At 37.6% G+C, this 25,252-nt stretch overlaps 1 protein-coding gene across 1 annotated transcript in view; it reads left to right on the top strand.

Annotated features, from left to right (window-relative positions):
* Positions 1-25,252, top strand: part of VWDE (von Willebrand factor D and EGF domains) — a gene marked incomplete at both ends in the record, with an annotated part of 34,398 nt that overhangs the window by 6,417 nt on the left and 2,729 nt on the right. The window contains 24 exons of the mRNA XM_082286273.1: positions 527-758; positions 2,662-2,727; positions 3,464-3,723; positions 5,112-5,201; positions 6,289-6,433; positions 7,107-7,321; positions 8,141-8,214; positions 10,163-10,436; positions 10,519-10,727; positions 11,209-12,194; positions 13,357-13,493; positions 15,422-15,577; positions 16,185-16,289; positions 16,635-16,749; positions 18,109-18,359; positions 18,478-18,697; positions 19,228-19,365; positions 19,951-20,013; positions 21,445-22,125; positions 22,457-22,552; positions 22,637-22,732; positions 23,254-23,349; positions 24,603-24,698; positions 25,037-25,132. Of these exons, the coding sequence (XP_082142399.1) occupies positions 527-758; positions 2,662-2,727; positions 3,464-3,723; positions 5,112-5,201; positions 6,289-6,433; positions 7,107-7,321; positions 8,141-8,214; positions 10,163-10,436; positions 10,519-10,727; positions 11,209-12,194; positions 13,357-13,493; positions 15,422-15,577; positions 16,185-16,289; positions 16,635-16,749; positions 18,109-18,359; positions 18,478-18,697; positions 19,228-19,365; positions 19,951-20,013; positions 21,445-22,125; positions 22,457-22,552; positions 22,637-22,732; positions 23,254-23,349; positions 24,603-24,698; positions 25,037-25,132 (4,897 nt within the window). The remainder of the gene's footprint in view (positions 1-526; positions 759-2,661; positions 2,728-3,463; positions 3,724-5,111; positions 5,202-6,288; positions 6,434-7,106; positions 7,322-8,140; positions 8,215-10,162; positions 10,437-10,518; positions 10,728-11,208; positions 12,195-13,356; positions 13,494-15,421; positions 15,578-16,184; positions 16,290-16,634; positions 16,750-18,108; positions 18,360-18,477; positions 18,698-19,227; positions 19,366-19,950; positions 20,014-21,444; positions 22,126-22,456; positions 22,553-22,636; positions 22,733-23,253; positions 23,350-24,602; positions 24,699-25,036; positions 25,133-25,252) is intronic.

The raw sequence follows: 25,252 nt of genomic DNA, 5'->3' as shown, positions 1-25,252 counted from the left end.
TTAAACATACAAATGCATCAGCTGCCCACATCTCTAAGAAGAAATCCAGGTTAGCTGAGCCTTCAGTTGATGACAAAGGGCAGTAAAAGGTGTCAGCTTTAACACCTTTAGTTGATACTCAGTGTACTTATGCTCTACACTGTGTTTGCTGTGCTCTGATAGCATCCACACAGTCACTTACTGTAGGTTAATGGTGCAAAGTAGCTCACTAAGCCATAACACCACCGTGAGCTTTTTTGAGCAAAACGCTCAGGTGTGGCTTCCAGTTGAGTTCTTCAGGCACTAAATTGTAGCCTGTCTTTAGAAACAAACACAAATTCGATAGGCTCAAAAAAGGTCTTAGGTCTCTTTTGTGTGCGTTTGTATTCAACCTTGAGGAGGAAAGTCAGCAATCCCTCTGTTATACTGTCTGAACTTTGCTAAAAGCTCTTGCGAGAAATTAATTACATATGTACCTCTCATTGAAGCACAGCAACAGTTTGATGTAGCATTAACCATTTCCTGATGTTTTTCTCTGGTGCTGAAGATGAATCACTGTGGGACTCAAGCCCCTGTCTGGTTGTCTCTGAGGGACTCAGAATCCATGCCTCAACCTGGTGAGATGAAACAGTTAACAGCTTGTGCTACATGGCAGTTTTTCTCCAGCACTTCAAAAGACTGCTGTCTTTTCCGAATCCCTGTCAGGGTGAGGAACTGCGGAGATTTCTTTGTTTACTTACTGCAGCCCACCCAAGGATGCATGGGGTATTGTGCAGAAGGTAAGAAAATGCATGCTCTAACTCAGCTAAGGGGGTGTGTTTCTGATCTATATCTGTCTGATATTTGGTGGAGTGGAAATGTCAGGAAATAGTTTTGCTAAAATTTCTTGCAATCCTGAATTTCAATATGGATACTAGAGAAGAAATGATCTGAAATGATGAGGTGGGTTCACTTCACCCCTCTTTAACTTACATGTAACATCTCACTAATTTTCAAAGCCCAGAAACTCAAGAATTGAAATTTTCCATATAATGAGGTGGGGTTATAAGACACATCTAGAAGTCAAAATTCAGTGTCGTTCATTGCACTCAAACTGTCCAAATATTCATTACTTAAAATGCATAGAATTATGTACCAGAGTAAATTTTGTCTCAAGAACTTGAGCAAACTGTATTTATATCAATTATTATTTAGCATTGTTAGGAATATTTTTGTTGTAACTCTTATCATCTTTCTGGAGAGTATACATGTTGTTGCTAGAAGAAAATTCAACACACAAATGCTCTACTGATACACATTTTATTAGTACTATGAGAAAGAACAGGAGACCTTTTGCAATGTCTCCCACTGTCTTGGGTGCTTGTGCTGCAGAAGTATCTTGGTGTTCACAGCTCAAGACTTCAGTATTTCATTATTCATGACAGATTTTTCAGATAAGGAACCCGTGGTTAAATCCTTACAGTTATAAATACAGTGAAACTGTGACAAATTAGTGTAGTAGGAAATTCTTGTTAGCTTGTATAACACACCATTGTGAAAATACCAGCAATATTTTCATGCATCATATGCTGTATTGCTTGGAGTCATATTTTCTATTACTGACTTCTTTCAAAAGCTTAATAGCAAATCTATCAGTGGATTTTCTGGTGCCATGTTGGCACCTTTAGATCCAATTGTTAAGACATTCTCCAAGGGTTCAGGAAGCATGTGCCTGAAACAATGAAGAAAACTCCTGCACAATAGGACTTGCAATTTACTTTGCATCCTGGTACATGATGAGGAAAGAAGATATAAAATCACAGCTAGACAGCGAACTAGCAAATTTTTACTGCCTCAAAGCAAAGCAGGCAAAAAGCATAACTCTTGTTTGCCTCTGCTGAATGCTGTAAATCTGAAACACATCTTGAGTTTAAATCCCTGCATTTAAGATGTTTTTGTCATGTAAAGTACATTGTACTGTTGTACTGCTTTTTGTATCTAGGTTACCATGTGTACTGTGCTTTCTCTTTAACACTTGATAGCTGTAAACAACTGAGGCAAATTTTCAATCTGTCCTCTACATGCTATGGAATTCAAACGTTATACCACTGAAGTGTGGAACAGCAAAATCTGTTCTTCAGTCTTTTTGGTGAATGGGATTTCCAGTGTTGCTGCTGCCCTTTTGATGTTGTTTGAGTAAAGTGGCTAACTGGCATTTTCATGTTAAATCCAAGTTCCACTTATTTTTCTACAGTGTTCAAAATACAAAACAGTAGCAGTGCACAAGCACTTTTCCTTAGGCCTCTGTGTGATTTTTTTCAAAGCATGTCTGCACTGAACTTCACTGTCCAGGGTTACAGCTGAAGTGTTCAGATGTGAGTTTGGGGAGCAAAATATATATTTAAGAGAATAGTATAATTCCTTTTTATTTGCTAACGACTTGTATAAGTATTGGCTGAGCACATCAGCAGTAAAAGTTGTAGAGGTGTTAGAATGTTCTATGCCCTTCGTCCTAGATGATTTCCAACACAGGGCTTTGTGCTCACTGCTGTCATAGCTGTGCGTGGTTCAGATTAAAAGACTGCTTCTATTCTGCAAGTTTGCACTTCAATTAGTGTTTTGTGACATTTGGTCTATAATCTAAGAGCACTGGTGTATGTATTCGGTATGTGTGTGAATATACAATGTCAAAACAATCTGTAGCTGTTTCAGATGCAAGGCCACAGACTTGTGATCCTGAGGGAATGGGAATTGAAGGCATCTGTAGCAGTGAGTATTTTGTTTTGATTTTCAAAGTTTTCTGTGCATCTGTGACCCAATAATGTCACCATTTAGTCATATTATGTCTTGAATAAAAACTTGTTCATGTTATCAAGGGTATTGCTTGGTTTGCTGCAAAATGAGCAGTTGGAAGGTAATTTCAGACAAACTTGGATTACAAAAGTTCTTTCTCAGAATATTTTGAATATCAAAATGTCAAGAAGTACTTGTAATTATGCTGAATGACAGATTACTTTGATTCTTCAGGAGTAAAATATAAGAGGAATCTACAAATCATATTGCTGCTTGCTCTGTTCGTTTCTAAATAGCCTTTTTCTTTTTCATTTTTCTTTTTCTTTTCCCCACTGTGTTCATAAATAGTGAAATTATTCTTCTGTAAGACACATTGCTTTGCTTGTTGTTCTCTCCTGCCTGGTAAAATAATGAATCGTATTTTATTTTCTTGTTTGGGGTTTTTTGGATTGCCTTTTTTTCCCCTCTTTATCACCTTCCTATTGGCTAGAATTAATCAAAAGCTCATAAAGAGTTTTTTCTCCATGTAATAATTAATAAAAGAAAGATACACATTTTTCTTTGATTCTCTTAAGAAATTGTGTAGTATTTCCACAAATGAAAAAGGTAATATTATTAGTGTATTAATTGGCAAAAGATATGTCAATGTCATTGTATCCAATACTGATTTTGTGCAGAATAAAAAGCACAGACCACACTTCTGTTTGACTAGGTAACCTGGCTCCTACATCATCTCCGTCTGTGTCACCACCACTTCCATCTGTTCCTGAAGTTGTAGCAGAGATGATCAAAGGCAGCATCTACCTAAGGTGTACCTTTGACATTCCTATTGCAAACAGCTCTATTGGATTCATTGTAACTTGGTCAAGACTTTCTCCTGAAGGTATCAAGGAAGAACTTACACATGAAACAGCAGTTCATACCTTCTCACTTCTAGAACTAGATGGGATAAACGTCAGACTTGGAGACAGAGTAGGTTAAAACATTAATGTGATTTCTTTGTGTATTTGCAAATATGGCTCAGTAGACACTGACAGTTTTTAGCGAGAGGTCCAGCACCTTGCTGCTTAAGTTTTCTTGGCAGCAGCCTACTGCCTCTACTTTACACCAACTGCCCATATGAATGTGTAAAGACCACAGAACTATAGCTACCACTGCCTTTAAGGTTTTGATACTGTTTGTCTCAATACAGTGCAATGTGCCTCCAGGAGGTAAATTTTTATTAGAATACTGTAAGTTAAGAGGATTTTTGGATGCAACTGCATCTCAGTGAGAGGCTGTAAGAGCCAGAGGTTATGAAAAGCTGTGTTGTTGATTCATTAGATAGATATTTTTTCTCTGGATGAGCTGCTGCTTACTGGTTTTGTGTCTTGGATTTATATGTTTTAATCTCTGCCATCAAAAGCAGTGTGATGCCCTACCTTCCATTGTACCAGAATGAGGACTTAGGCTCTCATGGTAACTTTGAGAAGCCTAAGCACTGGAAAATCAATAAACCTTTTACATATATATACTGAAATACAGGTTAATTTTTCCTGGAGAAAATAAAACCCAAAAAAACATGATTGGTGTGCATATGTATGTTCAGGCCAAAGCCAGGCTGCTTGGATGGTTTATGGACAGCAATAGCAATTGTTAATCCTCAAAAATCCTTTGGGGACTTTGCGAAGACTTGCCTGACAGTGTTGGCTTGGTGACAGTCAAAAGGAAAGGCACAATCATAAGCTACCTCCTGCTGCTGTGAATCTCTTCTTTTTTTCCGGATCAGAAATACTGCATGTGTGGTGAACACATCTCAAAATGGATACAGCAAAATAAAAACAAACCCCAAAACGAACACAAAACCAAAGCAAAACCATAGTGTCTAGTAGCATGGAACTGGTTCAATGGAGGGAAACCACACTGAATTCCTCATCTTGAAAAAAATTATCCAGGTCCATAACAGCAGGAAAAACATAATCTAAGATCTAATGGTCACTAAACAAAATTAAAGGGCAAAAACAGAAATGGAAAAGAACGTAGTAAATAACATATAAGCAAGTGTAAAATACATTTCACAGATATCATTGGTTGCAGAAATGCTCCAGAAAAGATTTTTTAGGTATCCATTAAATATGATTTCTCTGCAGCCATTAGTTGAACGAGTCTCTGCACCACTGTTAGAATATGCCAGAAGGTCCTAGCATGCTCAGTCTGTTTCTGTTTTTTTCTTTAGCTGTACTTACCACTGGCAACTGGTACCTTCTGGTGCAACCAGAAGATAGGCCAATGAATCCATTGAACCAACCCATGGTGGTAGGGTTTTGTCTTCATGTGACCATACCAAAAATGTATTCTGTTATTCTGGTTTTGCCCTACAGGTCTACTGTAGCAGTTCTGCTTTTTTCATGGAGAAGCCAGATATACAAAGCTCTTCAGTTGAGAGCAAGGAATTTTTTGCTGGGATTAAGGTAACTTTGTAAAAACATAACGTAGTAGTAATCTTTGAGTGTTGCTACAGCAATCAGTCATCTGACTAGAAGGCACTTAAAATGTATTAACTGTGAATTAATAGAGCATGTTGTCAGCTGAGGTGCACTTAAATTTGTCCAAAAGCAAGAGAGTTGCAGTGGTTTGTGTGCTCCCTATGTACTCAAGGTGCAGGAAGGCTGAATTGGCACCTTGCACACCCAGTGTGGGCCTTGGTTTCCAGCAGCTGGAGCCGACTGGCGCTGTGCTCATAAAGTTTGAGGTGACAGCCCTGAGCCAGCCTGGTCTGGGCTTAAAGGAGGGTAGCTGGGAGGTGGGCTGTGCTGTGCTGCTTGGTCAGAGGCTGAGTGCCAAACCAGTGATAGTTCCTACTGTGGATAGAGCTATAGAGAGCCATTTGCTGGCCAAGAGTGGGATCCCAGTCCCGGAAAGATGTACTGCATGTCATTACATATTGGGTATAGTCCTGCTGACTTAGCCTGAGCTTGTTTCTGTGGGATCGGGGCCCAGATTTCTCTCATGGAAGTGCAGTTCTACAGTGTACCCTGCAAAGAGGCAATGGGTTATCTTTGTTTTCCTGTGAGTCTGCATTCAGGATTCTACCCAGCCTACCAAGCTCAGCTGTAGGCCCCTATTACTGATCTCTAACTGAGTTTTTGGTTATATGTTTTTGGTGATCTGTATTGTAAGCTTGCAGAGAGGAATCCCAGGAGAAATATTCCAAATTCTTTTGGAATTGTTGCCTGCAGGTAGCTTCCCACTTCCTTCCTTCCCCCCCTCCCCCAGACAGTACACAAAACTGTTTGTATCTTGGCTTCCAGGAGTTACTAACTTTTGTGGTGTTAATGTGGTTTGCTAACTCCTTACCTTTCTAGCTAACCTTTACTCTTGCCTTTTCCTTATCCTTGCCCCTTTACCCATCTCTTCAGGACTCTGGTTGCTGTGTCTGCCTCTTCTCAATGTGCTGCTGCTCCTCAGCCTGTGTAAATAAGCACTCCTAACTGATTAGGAAGCAGTGCTGCAGTTTACTCACAGATTGTATTTTAAGTACATTTTCTTCTGTGCTAGATACATGCAGAAACATATGATATATCAGAAGATGGGAAGGAATACAGACTGACAATAGAAAGTAGCATTCCTATTCCTTGCCCTGAATTTAGCCAGCTAGAAAGTGACTGCAAAATCTCACTGACATTAAATAGTGTTGATGAAGGTAAGTATTACCCTGATTTTGTTATATTTTGCATATTTAATGGAGTTTTATAAATACTATGCTGGTTTCCTTCTTCAAAGAAGTTGTGACACTGTAAAATACTTTCTAAAATATTACAAAAAGGATTCACAGTCTGTATAATGCTGCTGAAAATATGAAAGAATTACTTGTTGAAGTTTGTAAGTGTTGTTTTGGTAGACATTGATATCAGAGTCATATTCTTTAACTTGAATAGACAGAATACTGTAATACTTGTAAAGTTTATAATTCAGTTGATTTTGTTTACCTGTTGCACTGCAAGTATGATCTATGCAGTCACAAAGTCTTCATTTTTTACCGTTATAGACATTTTCTGTAATATTTTTTCAAGCACAAATCCTGTGAACCAGGAGGAGCCTTGCCTATGTAGACAACCATTTTTTTCCACATTAGCAGGCCTATCATGATTCCTATTTGTCTATCAAACTGGGAAATGCAAAAACATTTTGTTGGGTGTGTATATGAAGAGGTAGAGAGGAGGTTTTTTACATGACCGGACCAAACCCAAGAAAAATGAGTAATTATTTTAATTTATGAAAGTGTGTGTAAATAAGTTAGTATCTATATTAACAGTAATATGCGGAACGTGACTTATTTAGAAGAACTCACTAATAATGTGTTTTCTTTAAAACAGGTAAAGAGCAGTTAGGTCTAAACTTGGCTCTTTCTTCTTGTCATGTGGATCTTCTCCAGAAATCTTGCAATAATGGAATCTGTAGTCAAGCTGTAATTTATTTCACTGCTGTGACAGACTTCATGCAGGATGGAGACAGGATTACCAGAATTGCAGTCGAACCTATATCCAGTGAGAATTTCCTGTGGAATGGCTATGTTCCAGAAAGCATGCAGGTTAAAAATCTTCATGTTAAGCTCTGTAAACTGGCCAGAAGTGTGGCTGGTGTTAATGAAGCTTTTATTTCAGTTGTGACTTGCTGATTCACACCAAGATTTCTAAATGGTTGATTTTAGTTGCTTTATTTTTTCTTGAAAGTCTTTTAATTTGAATTTTTTTCTTTTACATTTTTATATTGACATAATTACTCAGATTGATTAAAAGTATAATATAATATATTTAGTATAAAGTAAACCACTATTGATGCCTTTTCCTGGTCTTAAAATCAAGAGTCGTACACGGTTAGAAGGGGAAAAGGGATTTTACTTTGGTGTTTATTTTTAAGGATCCTTAGGTGCGCACGTCCAGGTCATATGCATCGAGATGTACCCCGAGTCTTTCCCTGTGTCTCTGTGTCTCTCTTCCTGTTACTTCCCCCCCAACATTGGGTATAACATTATAGGTTTTACTAATTAGCATATCTATCAAAGATTCCCCAATGAGAGGCTCAAGTGAGCCCCCCTCCCCAAGGAGCCTTCCCCTGGATGGTTCTATCTTGGTTTACAGAATATGTTCTGGAGAGGACCTTGGGGTCTGGGGCACACTGATCCCTAGCTACAAAGCTTCTAAAATGTTTAGTCTCTTAGCTTGACAAACAAGTTCAAGAATGTAGGCAAAAAGCACCAGGAATAAAGAAGTTGTAAAAAGGTATAATAGGGGTATAAAAGAAAAGGCAAAAAATCTTCATGGCATCACTATAATAAGATAAATAATGTGCCTGAGTCCATTTGTTTCCTAATCTGACATGTTTTACAATTTGTTTCTTTGTTTTGAAGATTACAGTTAGGGACCTACCCACTGCCTACTGCTACTCATTTACTGACCCTCATGTAATTACATTTGATGGAAGGTAATTACTGGCTTGCTGCTCTTAATTTTAAGTGTGTTGGGATTTTTTGTGGGTAGGTTTTGGGGTGTGTGTTTTATTTCTTTAATTATTTCTATATTTATTCTACATCTGTGCTGGTGATACAAGTCAGCTGTAGTTTTCTGCAATTATACTGTTTTACTTTTTTTTTTGTGACAATAAGGATAAATGTGCTTTAGTTGGTAAAAGCTTTCCAGACATGATGAGGTTTGTAATATTTGCATTTCTAAAGGCAATTTTTGGGGTTGTGGCAAGAGAATGAAGCAAATGGACAAGAGGAGTGGTAGCTGTGCAGCCTGTTGACTATGAAAGATAAAAATGTTTGTATATTAAATATGAACCATGATAAAATGATTGATTAGACAAAACTTTTCATGCAGAGGTGTTTCCAAACAAAAGCATACTTTCCCTATTTCTGTGTGTCAGTATCTGAATCCTTGTAAGGATGAATTACTGGAAGCTGTCTGTGTAGTATTTTGCTGTGTTTGTTAGTGGCATTGAAAGTCATTTACATACTGCTGTCACTTGCATGTCACTGGCCAAAAAGGATTTTGAAGTGAAAACAGCTTTCTTGGCCACAGCTGTTTTTGGTGTGCTTCTTTCTTTTAAGATGTTTCCAGTTCACAAAAGATGTCTGAACAAACACAAGCTCCACACCTGAGAGTTTTACATTCTTTGTTCAGCAGGAACACATTTCTTCAAGTGGCTGGGTGAGAAGAGGAGGATATGTTGCCTCCAAATAAGGATGTTCAGCCCACACATGATAACAGAAGGGGAAATAAAAGTTGTGATGGGTTCTGTGATAGAAGTTTGACTACTGCTACTAATAAAGTCAGTGGGGTTATCCTGATCTTGCAGTTTCTCCTTCAGTGGAAATTTTAGATGTCTTGACTGGGCATAGTAACCATGAATGCATTGTGATCAAGCTTTCTCATGAAACAGTGTTTCACTGCAATGTGATCTGTCTGGAAGCATGATGCTGCACAGAAAGAACTTTCTTTTTAAGGATAAATTATTTTATTCTACAAACGGAGGAAACAAATTATGTACTGAATTATGGACAGTCCGATGCAGTCCCAGTAGTGCAGCCATCTGCAATTTGCCTGCTGGCCCATTATACACAAAGCAAATTGCCAGTCTACAATCGACTGTCAAATGCCATTTGTAGCCAAGAGGCTATTAAACTTACAGCAAAAGTTTGGGGGTTTTCTTTCTCTTTTTTCTTTTTTTTTTTTTTTTTCTTGCTGCTGAATCATTAAATTGGCTATTTTAACCTTGCTTCAGGGGACAGATGGCTAACCCTAAGGTAAAAAAGCAAGTTGCTATTTATGGTTTTCATCTTAAATGATCATTGGGAATAAGCACTCCCCATCTCCATCTTAATAAAGCAGACCTTTTTAAAAGGATGTGACTTTCTAAATCATTTTGTCAAGGGTACTTGTGCAGTTTTCAGCAGCTGCCCCCACATGCACACTGCTATGCATCTTATTGCTCTTGCTGCGGATGTGTACTGTTGTAGAAACAAAAAGGTTGAGAAGTACCTTCCATATGCACTGTTAAAAAAAATCAAGGAATGGCAGTATCTTCATGCTTTTGTTTCTATTCACTGCCATTGTCTACATATATTCTACTCATGATCCTTCTTTTCTGCTGTAAAAATAAGGTGGGGGTTTTTTTTGGTGGTTTTGTTTTGTTTTGTTTTGTTTTTTGATTTAACGCTGCTCAGAGGAAGATATGATGGTGTTTGCTCAGGATAAAGCTGTGTTTTGCTCTGTGGGCTGTACTGTTTTTTCTGACTTGGCAGAATGAGTTTCCCTATCAATATTTTCACCAAATGTTAGAAATCTGTTTGAAAATAAAGTTGTTGAGCTGTAGTGGTACAGTTATTTCATAACCAAAGTGATATCATGTGCTATTCTTTTGATTCCAGAGTCTATGACAATTTTAAAACAGGAACATTTATTCTCTACAAGAGTACATCTCGAGATTTTGAAGTTCATGTTCGCCAGTGGGACTGTGGAAGTCTTCACTACCCAGCATCCTGCAACTGTGGCTTTGTTGCTAAGGAAGGAAGTGATATAATTGCATTTGACATGTGTAGTGGTCAGCTCCATGAATCACAGCCACACTTATCTGTAATAAATAGAGACACAACAGGAAGCAATGTCAGAATCACTGAGTCCTATCAAGGAAGAAAAGTAACAGTAAGTGGTAAATAATTGCTTACAGAACAGGTGAAATAAAAACCTCACATTTCTCATGAGGCTATCTTCAATCTCTTTTTAGGTTTTGTTTTCTTCTGGAGCTTTCGTTCGTGCTGATGTGAGTGAATGGGGAATGAGCATAACACTTAGGGCACCCAGTTCAGATTACAGACATACAGTGGGACTGTGTGGCACCTTTGATGGAAATGCAGAGAATGACTTTCACACTGCCAGTGGCATGGAAATCCCAAACCATGCTAATGGTCCTTTTTCTTTTATTAAGGAATGGAGGTAACAAAATGCTTCTGTTGATAAATCAAATGTCATCATTTTTGCTTCTACCTTTCCTTCACAGTCTTAAAAACTTGTCAAAATAATAAAAAAAGTCTCCTTAAGTTTTTAAGTTGATGTTATAATGTCATCATTGCATTCCATAATTAGTTTAAGAGAAAATTGAAACTGAATTGCCAAATAAGTGTTCAAGTACTATGATGTAAGATTGTTTTGATTAGCTTTAGAACAAAGTATCAGGGTGTACAGAAAACATCCACTCATCTCAATTCTTTCATTAGTTACTCTTGAGGTTTTGTGTTATAGCTGTGTGCTGCAGACATGCTGTCTTTTCAGCATACATATTTTATATAACATGTTGTATATATAGCATTATGTTATGTATGTATGAAACAACAAAGAACAAAAAAAAGTTAATACTTTAGTAACATAAAGAAAATAGTTCAGATGATACAGTTTCACCTTTTTCTTTCCTCGCTAGAATTTTACCAGGAGAGAGCTTGTTTGACAAGACACCTGCTTCTTTAACATCTTCTAGAAAAATTGTCTTCTGTGACTGTGCACTTGAAGATGCCAGATTATATCAACCGGTGAACAAACTGGAGGTGGTTACTCGGTCAGAACTTCCTCTGCCTTGTAAAGAAAGTGAAAATGGTAGATTTCTTTCTTTGATACCAGGACTGGATGTCACTGATGAATATCTTGGTCCTGCTGATCTTGTCAGAGGCTTAAAGAAACGTTCATCTACACATGAAATGGATTCATCTGCACTTCTGCAGAGGCAGACTAATCAAACCAAACTTCACAAAACATCACTAATAAACTCACGTCTCTCTGCCACCTCAGTGGGAAATACTGGTACAGAAAGAGAAGGAAGTTCAAGCTTAGACATTAGGAGAAATTCACACCATTACAGCAGTCATATTCACAAAAGTCAATCTGCTACAAGTAGAGGGAAGCGCCAAAATTATTATGAATACCATCCGGTATTCCTCTTCCAAAGTCTCAGCCAAACAGATTTAGAGGGATACAGTTATTTTTTCCCAGAGGACCATGCTACTGACACAGACCAAAAGTTCCTTCCTTCTTGGCCCACACCTTCAGGCCTCACTGAATCTAGTGCTTTGTTCCTGTGCCAGCAGGCAGTAGCTAATTCTAGCATAGGAAGATCTTGTGGTGCCCTCCTTGGCCGGCGAACAGGCGATGCCATCGATATGTGTGTTAAAGATTTGCTGCTGAAAGATGACCTCGGTTGGGCAGAAGCTTCCTTAGCTCTGTTGGAGAATGAATGTGAGAAAAGAATTTTAGAAGAAATAAATTACAACCCACAGGAACTTGAAGAGTCGGTTGAGAGCCTACTTACTGCTTTAAAGTGTCCCAGTCTCTGCAGTGGTAATGGGGAATGTACAGAATGGGGCTGTGCATGTTTTCAAGGCTACAGCTCATATGACTGCAGAATACTGTCTGGTAAGTGGGGGGAAAATGAGATTTGCTTCAATAATGCTCTGTGTTTGTGTTTGTGCAAAGTGTATTTGTTTTGCTGCCTTTCTCTCCTGCTTTTATACACGGACAAGGGTTCTCAGTTATTTAGTTCCAGTTTACTACAGCTATAATTATTTTCCATTCAACCTTCTTGTTTTCAAGGACAAAACATGATCTTGGTTTCTAATATGCCAGATTTTAAGTCAGTTTGCAATGCAGAGTATAGCCCCAAGAGACTGGCAATGTTTCCACTTGCTGTGTTCTTCAGGGAAAATATTCCACATCCATCCCTCCCCTGGATTTTTACAGTTTATGTGATCCTGTTTGTTAACTCTAAGTGGGATGTTTTTGTCTTTGGTGATGTTACATCACTCTAAGCTGTTAGATTTGATGGGAGCAGAAGTGATGGTGAAGAAAAAAGAGGTATAGCAAATAGTGCTGGGCAGGTTTTTTTTCATTTTCCGTAGGTAAGATATTCACTAAAAATTCAGTTAAACAATAATGCTGGAAAAATACGAACAGTACTACAAAAGTCAAAGCTCTTCCAAAATAAAACCTGTTCTATTTTTGTTTGCAATGGTGTTCTTGTTTTAGTGACTTATTTAAAAGCAGATAGAGAAAGAGGGAATAGAATAATAAGAAATATTTGACTTCAAGAGGAATAAAATAAGCTGGTTTTACTTCATAAAAACTGGTTTTGAGTCAATTTATTTCCTGAAATAACTTCCATCTGAGATTTTTGTTTAGTTTGTAATAAAAAAAAATCCCTGTATAAATTATTGCATAACTGTTTCCTTTCCAGTTCTATTTATAAGGCCTTAGTTTCATTTCAGTTTTAATCTGGAAGTGTGATGTAAAGAACCATAGGTGAGAAAGCAAAACATGCATTCACAAGTTTTTGCTATCAGCTGAATTTCCTCTGCTTCATAATACTGAGGTTGTAAGAGAAGACAGAAGCCTAGCTTTAAATTTAAGATTCAGTTTAACAATGTAAAATCCTTCTGTTTATGCTTCCCTTCAGCTGGGTCCAGATTTTGTTGTTTACATAGTTTTCATGGTTGGATAGAAAAATAAACATATTGCATAATGTGAATGCATATGAATGAGTTCTCATAGTAGCATTTATTGTCTAATCTCTGCTTCCAAGACCAGGCTCCAGAAATTACAGAGCTGGAGAATGCTGGGCTGTGCGATATTCGGCAGTATGACTGCACATCAGTGAGAGCTTTTGGACATGGCTTCAGGGACTCATTGAACCTGAAATGTGAAATCATCAAATTGCAAGTAGGTCTCCCTGAATAGTGACAATTACATTTTAAACTTCTTAGAGAACAAGGGACAAAGTGTCAAACATATTATTCATCGATGTGCCTACAACCCAATGCTTTAGTGGAAGCTAAAAGCAAAGGCACTCAGCACTTTGCAGCAAACACTCAAAACTTTGCAAGATTGCCATTTCCTCCATGATAAGAAAAATACAAAACATAATGGGAATGTTCAGCAGCTGGGAGGGAGATAACAGAATACAGCAGTTATCCCTCAGAAAAGGGCAAGGGCAGCCTTATTAGTAACAACCAGTACATTGCTGTATTTTTAAGTGCTTATGGAGAGGAATTGAAGTACCACTTCTTTGAAAAAGGACAACAAGGTTAAAGCCATTACTAGATTTCTGTCTCAAATCTAATGGTTGAAATAGTCTTTTATAAACATAATAAATCTATTAGGAAAAGATAAAGGTGTTTTTGATATGTTGTCCATTTCCCTGAGGTAGAATGCCATGGATATTTAATGATATGGGTCAGGTTTGAACAGGAAATTAAAAAATGTATCACTGTAAACTTAAGGGGAATTTGTGTAGAGAGACTGTTGTTGCTCATTCTTAAAAAAATTTTTCAAGGCAAATACATAAGCAATTTACAAGACATTTGGATAGGAAATGGCCAGGAACCTATGATTACAGGGATACAGAATTTAAATGTAAAGGATGAGAGTATGTTTAATCTCTGCAAAACAAAACTACAGTTTTACTTCCTTCTGTTTTACATTGAACTTCAATTTCTGTGAACCTTATGAGCTGGAATACTTACAGATCTGAAGGCCTTTTAATTGATTTTTGCAAGGTTAAACTGTTTCTGTAAAAATTATCTTCATATGCCTCCAGCTAGTAACAAAACCTCTCTGAAGAATTAGACTGTATCACAATTCAACGGTTACAGTACTAAATGCACTCAAAATTACATATTTAGAAATATTTACCTTTTATACTTACCCTTGCTGTGAATTCCTTAACTGAGTATAGGGTGAAAGAAAAAAATGTTTGGTAGGAACAGAAGTAGCACATACATCTATTTAGAAAAGTGTTTATTTTTTTGTCTGGAAAAAAAGCCAGGCAAGGCCTATACAGCAGATGACTATCCATGCGAGGATTGGGATTGAATAAATGTCTTGATTGACTCCAGTAACTAAAAAAATATGCCAGCTCAGTAAAAACTAGTCAAGCTCAAAATTCTTTTTACTTGCTGTTCTCTTGGTTCTTAGTCTGCCTGAATTCTTACTTCCATCTCATTTTATTTATTTTCCATATGCTTATCCCTACTTCCACATCAATGCTTCAGTCAAATGGTATTATCAGCCTTATTCTGTTACCTTGAACTCTCAATATGGACCCTTGGATGCCTTGTCCTCACTGCAGTTTAGAAGAAAAGTCTGCAGGTCGATGGCATCTTGTACTATTGAACAAGCTGTTGGCTTGTGCAAGGGCTAAATGGCTAACTGCCAGCATTGCCCCAGCACCCAGAATGATTCCTGAGCCCTGCCAAAACCCTCATCTGTTCCTTTGACTAAAGCCTGTCCGTGCGTGGGAGCAGAGGTGGAGGGAAACGGAGGCACTTTCACGTCAGACCAGTGGTGTTTGAGGACCACCCACTGCTTCACCCTCCTATTACTTTGCAGCTGGAAGGGCTGTTTGTCCTTGGCAATGCAGTGCCAAAGGGCCATGCAGGGAAGACTTCTCTGCCTGTTCTTCCACAGTAGCTGGCTTAGGTAAAAATCTGCATGTGCAAGTACTGCCATTTAATATTTGCCATTGAATTCTAATCCAGACACATTAGACTTGTTCAAATGCTGTGCAATACACATGGAGTTCTTCTCTGATAAAAATGTTTTCGTGACATATTTCAGTGAAAAAAAAAATCTTCTGTCTTAACATTCAGTATAGTGATAGACAATGGATTCCTGGAGAACCTCTAACTATGCCAGCTGCCTTCCAAAATGCCAGGACTGTCGACTGCCAGTTACCAAATGATGGCCAGCAGTCTGATGTCATGGAGGTGGTTGATGATAAACCCATTGCCAGATGGCAAATAAAGGTACTCTCAGAAATTTCAAATATTCACTTACAAATATTCCTATTAAGATGAAACACATCATGTAGATATTATCCTTTATTTAATGGTACTAAAGGGAGAAGTCAGCTTGCTTAACTTGGGGGTCTCAGTTTTGTCACCTAAGCTTAAGCATCGAGTGTCATTTGGCTGTGTTCTCCTGCAAGGAGACTGGTAGATACAACCTTGGTCCTGCAGAGACACACATTCTTCAAGAATAGAAGTTAAAGGCCAGGTAGTTACCTTAGAGTATTTCAAATGACCTTGGATCCATCTTTGGTAGAATTGAGTTGAGCTCAGCCATATGTACATCCCTGTGTGAGCGGATATCTGAGCTCTCCTACAGATGGAGTCAATAAGATCAATAGAGCCCACACACAATTCAATTTACCTTAAAGCAGACACCTACGTGTGGTTGGTCAAAATCTGCCTAGAGTCATTGGCAGGTTTGGTTAGATTTCTGATGGCTGTTGTGAGATTTTAAACCTGCATGTGGGTGTCTATTAATGAGTGGAAGCTCATGCTGGCAGAACATGCGAGTGATATACTGATACCTGTATCAGTTAATCCATTTTTACTGTTCACCTTGCAGATTTCTAATGATGGATTTGTTTATAGCAACTCTAAAACAATGGTATTATATGATGGAGCCTGTCAGACATGTGAACCACAAGAATCTGGGTTATGTACATTAAAGGTATGTGTTTCACTACTCTCTATTATGAAAATATGCATTTTTTCAGGCAGAAAAAGAATCTAGAAAAATTAGCAGACCATGCTCTGTTCTTGTTTCCAAGAGAGATTTTCAATGCACAGAAAGAGAAGCTGGGATGAAGCAATTTTAAATGTAAAAAATCAAACCAAAAGCACTTCATATAATTATCAGATAAAACCAAACTTGCTTTCAGTTGTTTAGATTTAAAAACAAGCTTAGCTGTTTAATAGAAGTGCTGAATGATTAGATTTTATTTGATACTTACAAATTCATAAGCAGTTTGATAACCAAAAACATTAATGAATCACATTTTCATTTCTCTAAAAGGAGAAAACATGCAACATAGATGGACTCTGTTATGGTGAAGGAGACACAAATCCAACCAGCCCTTGCTTACTGTGCAGACCTGACTTATCAAAGCTAACGTGGTCAGTTGTTGAAAGTAAGTTCTAAATAGTTCTTTTTTAATGCCAAGAAGTTGAAAGTTTGCAAAGTTTTTTAACTTATGGCAATAGTGATGTTTTAAGTTTAACTAGGCCAGTGTTTCACTTAGAGCTTGTCATTTGATCTTGGTTTTCAGCTGACATTTCTTAGTTTCTGAAAATTATATTTTTGTTTCCAGACCATATATGTAAAAGTCAGGCTTTTAAAAATTTTCTTTCCCTGACTCTCCTGCAGTAGCCATTACAAATAACTAATGAAAATTATCAACTTTCAGTCTAATTAGTACTTTGCAGTCTTGATATTTAGCACAGCTACACCCACATATGTTTGTCTTCAACATATAGGTATAACAGGTATTTTTCAACAAATTACTATGATAACACACAAGTGGAGATCACAAAGTGAATTAAAGGACATGTCATATTTATTAGCCACTTAATATCTGTGCATCATTTACATTGATGGCATAGATATGTGGCCTAATTACTTGAAAGTATATCCGAGGCTGTTGTACTCCAGTTCAGTTAGAAACTGCATTATGAAGGGAAAACCTAAGTCTAAATTTTTAATTTTCCTTCTCTGTAGTACAAAGTTCTAACCTAGATATTGTAGCTCTTTTGGTTCAGATTTTAGTCTGGATATACATATCACATTGGTCCCTTCATCAAATGGAATGTTTCTTGGAGCTTTCATATTAGCCATCCAGCCTGTCCTGCCAATTCAGGTCTATAACATTGCAAATACAATCATTCCATCCACGTCTTCTTGAGTGAAAGACTCATGAAATCAAGACTCTGCCTTGATTAGGAAAGGTCCTGGCTGAATGGGACTTCTGGTGCCTGTCTTGGTGAATCTTGTCCCAGTTGAACTTGTACTGAAAGCCAAGGTATATATACCTATCCTAAAAGGATGAGACACGAATGGAAGGAGTGAAACGCAACTCATACAGCAGACAGGGAGTCAAGGGATTTCCATGTTACAGCCATGTTGTGACTGGAACTCAATACTGACCGTCAGAAATGCAAGAAGAATGTAAACCAGAGGCAACGCTCTGAAACTAAGGAGCACAACCTCTTCTGCAAGGAGGATGATGTTAGGATAGAGTTTAGCAGCTGAGACACTGGTTGTGCCTTCTTCTCTCTTCATGGTTTTTGCCACAGTGGCTGGATTCCTGCTTGGAGCAGGCACTCGCTAGTATTGAAAATATCAAGTGTTTTTCCTGTGCCATTTGAATGACATTAGAATTTAAGAGAAATAAGTACATGGGATTTCTTTAGTAGAAAGATATGTTCCTTTTAATTTCTATAAGTATGTTGGGACTTTTGCTTAGAAGAGGAAAATATCTCCTTTGTTACAGGTAACCAGCCTCCAGTGCTTGAAACTTTTCAGGGTATGCTACAGACATTTTATGGAGAAGATTTTGTATATCAGTTTTTGGCTTCAGATCCAGAGGGCTCTGCTATTCATTTCACATTGGATTCTGGTCCAGAAGGTGCCAGTCTTTCTGCATCAGGTCTCCTTTTGTGGAAAGCTGTGACAATGAATGTCCATAAATTAACATTTTCTTTGACAGATGACTGCAATGCAACGACTAAGGTAGAAATAGAGGTAATGAATATTACAGTAAAATGACACCTGCTAATAAGATATTTAAAATATCTATTTATAGAACTCATTGCTAGTTCATTTAAAAAAAGAAAACTGTCTTATTGGGCGTGTCTTGTAGGTCAGTGTAAAATCATGTGATTGCCTAAATAATGGCTCATGTGTGACAAACATTAATTTCCCACCTGGAAGTGGAAGATATCTTTGTGTGTGTGTGGCTGGATTTGAAGGTGATCTCTGTGAAGTGAATACTGATGACTGTAAACTTAACCAGTGTGGTATTGGCAGATGTGTGGATGGAGTAAACAGCTATTACTGTGAATGTCCACATGAACTTCAAGGTAAATTGCTACTTTATTTACATGTGTTTATCATGTTTAATGATAAATAGGAGTTTTTAATTTCATGTCTACAATTTTCTTTTTAAATTTTCCATTATAAATAGCTTATTGTTATATTATGAAGAACTTTTATGGTCTTGTGGTACAGATATGTGATATACTTCAAGGTATTTCTTGCATGGCTCTAATGGTTGTTTATTTTAGTTCATTATGAAAGCTAATTTCCATTGTTTTCCTCTGCAAAGGTAAATTCAGCAACATGGAAAAACACAGGAGATTCCTCCTGCAGATAAGCATGTAGTCCCCACAGCCCATCTTCTCCATATTCTACAATAAGCAAAATACTTGATATAAGATGAAAAAATGTGAATAGCAAATCTAATCAGCTGTTCTTATTAGATGGACTGAAATGCCTGGTTGCACTTTTTTTTTTAATTTCAGAACTTGCCTACATTGTACTTTTATAAACAGACCATCAAAGTCTAGTGCCACAATATTATAAAAAAAATTAAATCTGTATTTCAATACAGGTAAAAATTGTCAAGAGGATGTAGATGAATGTGCATCCAGTCCTTGCTTCCCTGGAGTATTCTGCTTCAATACTTTTGGTTCTTACTCTTGTGGTCCATGCCCAAATAATCTGCAAGGAGATGGGAAGTCATGTCATGGTAAAATTATTTGATTTTCAGAAGAATGGTATTGTCTTATTGTCATTCAGATAAAGTATCTTTGATTGTGCTTCATGTTTCTAACAGTAACTTGGAACTCTTCTCAGTAGTCAGCAAAGCAGGGCTGTGTCTCTCCTGATAACAATGTCAGACTTCTCTGGGTCAACACAGCTGTGAAACACTTTTCCTAGTGTAGAAAAAAACATATAAAAAACACACCCTCATTCTTTTATACCCAAGTAGAATACAATGGAATACTTTTGGCATTTTTTTCTTCATTATTTTCATAATATGATAAATTATTAATAAAATATTGAAAAAATATATTTCTATTTGATTAATATAGAACTATTTACCCAAGTCAAGGCAGTTGCCAAAATTTTATTTGTATGCTATTACTGAATAACTTGTATCTTTAAAATACTCTGTTAAAAAACTTTTAAGAAACATTTTTAAACGTTATCTGCCTTCTGAATTTTGAGTTGTTTTTATGAAGTAAAACTTTAACTCTGTTTGTAATTTATCTAAATTTAAACAAATGTAGCTACTTCTGTGCACTACTAATGTGCCTTCACATCTTTTCAGAAAGCTTTGATGATGCTGATGTTGGAAGGAAGGATTCCACAGGAGAAATTGGAGGGAATAAAGGTGATTCTTTTCATGAAGAAAATGGAATTTCTGATTCACACACTGATAAGAATATAACTGGCAAATAAAGGTTCTAGTCAGTTTTATGCTATTCACTTTATTTTTCAGTTTGGCACAATTTATTAATTACTGGGGCTGTATTCTGATCTGAAAAATGAGACTGAAATGTCAATATCAACAAATCCCTTGGGTCAGTCAAGTCATTTTATTAACAGTGTGATGTATGACACTCTTACAGTTGCCTTTTGTTTTAGTGACTAACCACTTACATAAAATAGGTAACATGGGGATAGGGACATCTGTTATATGAGATAAGCAAAAGTTTATGGCATTATGCTGAATACCATTTTCCTACTTTAACTCAAAGCAAAGGTGAACAATATGGCAAGTGAATGTCTTTATTCCAAAACTCTGTAAATGCTGTTGCTGGCATTTCCTGGTCTGTGCCTTTCTTTGTGTCTTTTCCCTTCATCTCTGAATTGTTGTTGGGGTAGAAGGAAGACTCTCTCACTGCACTACCAGTGCTGGCTAATTCTTCATCAGCTGCAAAATGGTTTGCTTTTAGGCAGTGGGAGACCACACTACTAAAATTCAGTAAAGTTTAACCTTTTGTAAACCATTTTCTAGTTATAAATGGATTAAGGTTTCATTCCTCCACTGCCCCATAATGCTAAAACCACATATACAGTATTCTACCAGTCTGGGATTACAGTGCTGTACTTCTTTCCACAAACCACACACTTTCCCTGGGCAGAATACGAAGAACTTATCATTCATTTTGCACTCTTTTGAATGAGGAGACTGAGTCAATCTCTGATGTTTATTAAACAGTTGAAACATCCCACTACTAAAACCCAAGTAAAAACTTTGAGAAAGTTGATTACAAATTTTGAAGAATAAAACATGGTAATACTTTTGCTACAAGTTGGTGTCTCATTCACCTAGAATGTCCATGGTGCATCAGTGTGTCTAAGCATCTAAATACATGTGATTTTATCTCTGCTTCTAGTGCTGAGACACACTGATGAACCATATGCAATATTTTTGCTTTAAATTCTTTCAGTTACCTAGTTGAAAGCAATGTATGGAGCTGATAATGTGCTGACAGTAAATCTGTTTATTGACCTAATATGGGAAAATCTCTGCTGTCTGCCTCATATAAATTGTGCTTTCTCCTTTTCTTCCAGCCAAGAAAAGGCCATGGTGAGGGCAGGAATGATTATAATCAGAATACCTTGATCTTCTCTAATTCTCTCAGTTAGGTTCTACTGCATGCTTACATTCTGATGTAGCACAAGGAGAGACTTCCTGAAGCACAGAATGAATGGGCTGTATGTTTATCTGTTCAGAAAACATTCCCCACCCTCAAAAGATAAAAAAGTCTGATGGTATTCACATACTTCATCCCCATTTCTTTCTAACATGTTGTAGGTTTTCAACCATCATCCTTTGAGAAGGTTCTAAGAATGTCAAGTTATATTCCCAGTTCTACAGATGTCCCAAAGAGATTTATTTCTACAGAAATGGTCAGTAGCAGCATGCCACCAGCCTCCAGAGTAAAAACAATCACTGGCTGGAAGACACCTGATTCTCAGAGAGCTGCTTCTGTACAACCTGTGGTTACTGAAAACATTGCTCATGCTCTGGGCACCATCAGTGGTCACCTTTCTGACATGGAAAACAGTTCTTCGGTACATGCTGTGAAGGCTGCCTCTTCAAGGAGCCGTGCTGCATCACCTGAGAAGGAAACAGGAACACAAATTGAGGCCTTCAGCTATTTTGAGAGCAACAGGAAGACTTCCCCTAGCAGCAGAGCAAGTATAAGCAAAGGATATTCTTTGCCAAACAAAGCCTTCAAAGGTGGAAATGCTCAGAGAGTTCTGCACCTATTAGCTAAGCATAAAGCTAGTCATTTACCTTTTGCCCTTGTTGAAGTCACTGTCCCACCAAAAATGTTTCCTGAAGAATTGAGTGAAACAGTGATTCCTAAAGCAGTGACCTGTTCTGATTTACCCTGTTTTCCTGGTGTACCCTGTGAGCCAAGTCAAGATGGAAGTGTCAAGTGTGGTCGTTGTCCTTATGGTTATTATGGAGATGGCTTCACTTGCAGAGGTATTACAAATAATTGTGCTTAAATGCTTTGAAGAAAAGAATCTTGAGATGTCTTTATCACTTGAAAGTATATTGTTACTGTATAATCAGTGGAAAGTGTGGTATATTGAATTTTCTCATTTTCATTCTTAATATTGGCATAGCCTACAGGCTTTTAATTGTATTGATGCACTTAAAAATACTTTTCTGATGTGTCTTAGACTCCTCATTTATGGGCAGGGACACAATGGATTCTCTGTAATTGGTTCACTATGTTAGGCAAGACACATTGTGCTGAAATGCCACTTTCATTTTCCTTATTCTTTTCTTTGTCTTCTTCATTGCCTTTCAGCAAGATGTAGACAACCTTGTGGCAAAAATATGGAGTGTGTGGCACCCAATATTTGTAAATGCAAGCCTGGTTATGCTGGTTATAACTGTCAGGCTGGTGAGTATGGCATGTTAATTTTGCCTGTGGTAACTCATATGCACAAATTAATAACTTGCAGAGTGCTGTTGATTTTTTTGCCAGCTCTATGCAGACCTGATTGCAAAAACCATGGGAAGTGCATTAAGCCCAATGTCTGTGAGTGTTTACCAGGATACAGTGGCTCCACTTGTGAGGAAGGTAAATATAGTAGTTTTTGCTTTTAAATCCATAACTACCCAAAGGATGCTGTGAACAACTCCCATGACTGGTCTTTCTGCCAGCAAAAAGGTGTGTTCATTTTACTGTCACTGCAACAGGACTCCTGAGTTACATGTTGGTATATGTCCTGGTTTTCTTGATATACACTGTAAATGTTGCTTATGATTGGATATTCCTAAATTTAGCCTTCACAGTAAGCAGAGCAGTTCACCAGTGAATGTAGTTGCCTCTAAGCTAAACACTCCTGAAGAGTGGGAAGCACTGTCTGGAAATTGTGTCAGCTTTCTTTTCTTCAGGGTGACCACCACAGTTGGGACTCCGTACTATTGAAGTGGTTGTTGCTACTTACTCTTGTCAAAAGGCATTGCATGTATCTCCTTATTTTATTTCCATTTTTTTGCTCACTGTCAGATATTAACATTTGCTTTTTTATAAAGCATAACCAGCCCATGCGTCTTTCTAGAGGTGATTTCTTGAACAACATAATTCTATATCTGCAGCACATTGTAAACCACCGTGTCAAAATGGAGGGACGTGCTTGGCCAGAAACCTCTGCACCTGCCCATATGGTTTTGTGGGACCAAGATGTGATACAAGTAAGCAAAATAGCATAAGAGAAAAACAAACGGCATTTTTCCTGTTCTTTGGGAGCAAGAAAGCAAATTTTTTATCCCCTCGGTCTTATGCTAGCAAATGACATAATACCTGTGCCTCTTTGAAGGTTCCCATACTTGAGCTTTTTGAACATCATGTAACTGCACATCACTTTGAAAACATAATGCATTATAAAAGGTGCAAATAATTTATATTTTATGATTCATGGGCATGGAAAAATTGAGTACATTATGTATGTGATAATATCTTTAGAAAAACACACAGATGTTTCATACGTCCTGGCAGCTTTTTAACTTTTATTAGCTCAGATTGATTAGATACTTGGGTACATTCAGAAGTTGTTGTCAGTGAATGGTGTGTCAGAAAGACTGGGATACAGGAAAATTGAATTCAGAACCACATTATGGTGTCTTTTTCCTTTTACCTGGCCTGAAAATTGAAACATTTGCTGTGATCATAGCTAAAAGATTGGAATTTCTTTGTCTCACATAAATTGTCTTTTACATATCAAATCATACATTCTGCAATTTGGCAACTCCAAATTTTGGGTAGATTTTATACAGGTAATTTGTATCCTTCAGAGAATCCAAATTTATACATGCTGTTTATGTATTGTTCACATGAACGTACCATTGCATTATTAACCCTGAATTCAGAAAGTCCTTTGTTTGTCTCCTCCTCAAATCCCAGGACTTTTTTTCAGGTTTTCTTGTTCTAGTTTCAATTTTGACAGAAAAAAAAGCTGCTCTTTGTGAAGCAGTACTAAAGAGAATGAGATGTCTCCCTGAAGAAGTGATTCATGGTTTTCCCCAGCTGTGATATTTTAATGTTTTGCTTGTCAGTCTCGTGTTACTGTGTGCGTGCAGCTGCTCTTGCATCATGTAACACAGACCATTTGTTTCTTAGTATTGCATTTCCCATTTGGTTTAGAATTTTTTTTTTTTTAATTTCTAGATTTTTAACATTATATATAACCAGACCATGGATAATTGCATGGAAAAACATTTTACTTACCTTTGTCATCTGGTGCTAGCTATTATGGGTTTGAGACTAGATTACTCTGTTTAGCAATTCCTCTTCTACTAGTGGAATTGTATGTTAACTTCCAGTGTTAATTTTTGGGAAGGAATTGGAAAACAAATCAAGAATACTTTGTAATCTCTTTCTTGTCCTCCCACCCCCTGTCTCCTCCCCTGCCTTCTCCGATGGTTTTCCCCAACTTCTCGGATGGTAGTGGTTTGCAACAGGCACTGTGAAAATGGTGGTGAATGTCTCACCCCAGACGTCTGCCAGTGTAAACCTGGGTGGTACGGACCCACCTGCAGTACAGGTAACACCCCTGCAACTTCCATGTTCCTGGAAAAGCATCCATAGGACCTCCCATAGCTTGAAATTTGGACCTGCATGGCTCAGGTGGCAGCAATGGGCAGCTGCTCGCTGCTGCAGGGCCCCCACACTCCCTTGTGTCTCTGCATGTTACTTCTGCTGCCAGCAGCACCTCTGGGAAATCTTATACTGATGCCTTAATTTGGTGTAAAGATTCTATGGGAATTATGTTACCTGCAGTTATCTTAGGTGTTTAATTCCTGTTCTTGAAACAGACACATGTATTTTATGGACTTTATTTGGATGTTGTGCTTCCCACTCTTCTTGACCCTATTTCTGCAGCAAGGTGTAATCCTGTGTGTCTCAATGGTGGTTCCTGTACTAAGCCAGATGTTTGCCTGTGTCCACATGGATTCTTTGGTGCCCACTGTCAGAATGGTAATATTTTCTTTTTTTCTTCTCCCCACTCCTTAATTGCTATTATGAGGAAATCTGTGAGAAAAAATCATGACACAAAATTAACAATCAAGTCATGTACCTGAGAAGTGGTGCAAAACA

Source organism: Coloeus monedula (assembly GCF_965178545.1).
Source record: "Coloeus monedula genome assembly, chromosome: 1".
NCBI classification, from domain to species: domain Eukaryota; kingdom Metazoa; phylum Chordata; class Aves; order Passeriformes; family Corvidae; genus Coloeus; species Coloeus monedula.
The sequence above is the reverse complement of the archived record's forward strand: the minus strand, read 5'-3'. Positions and strand labels throughout refer to the sequence as shown.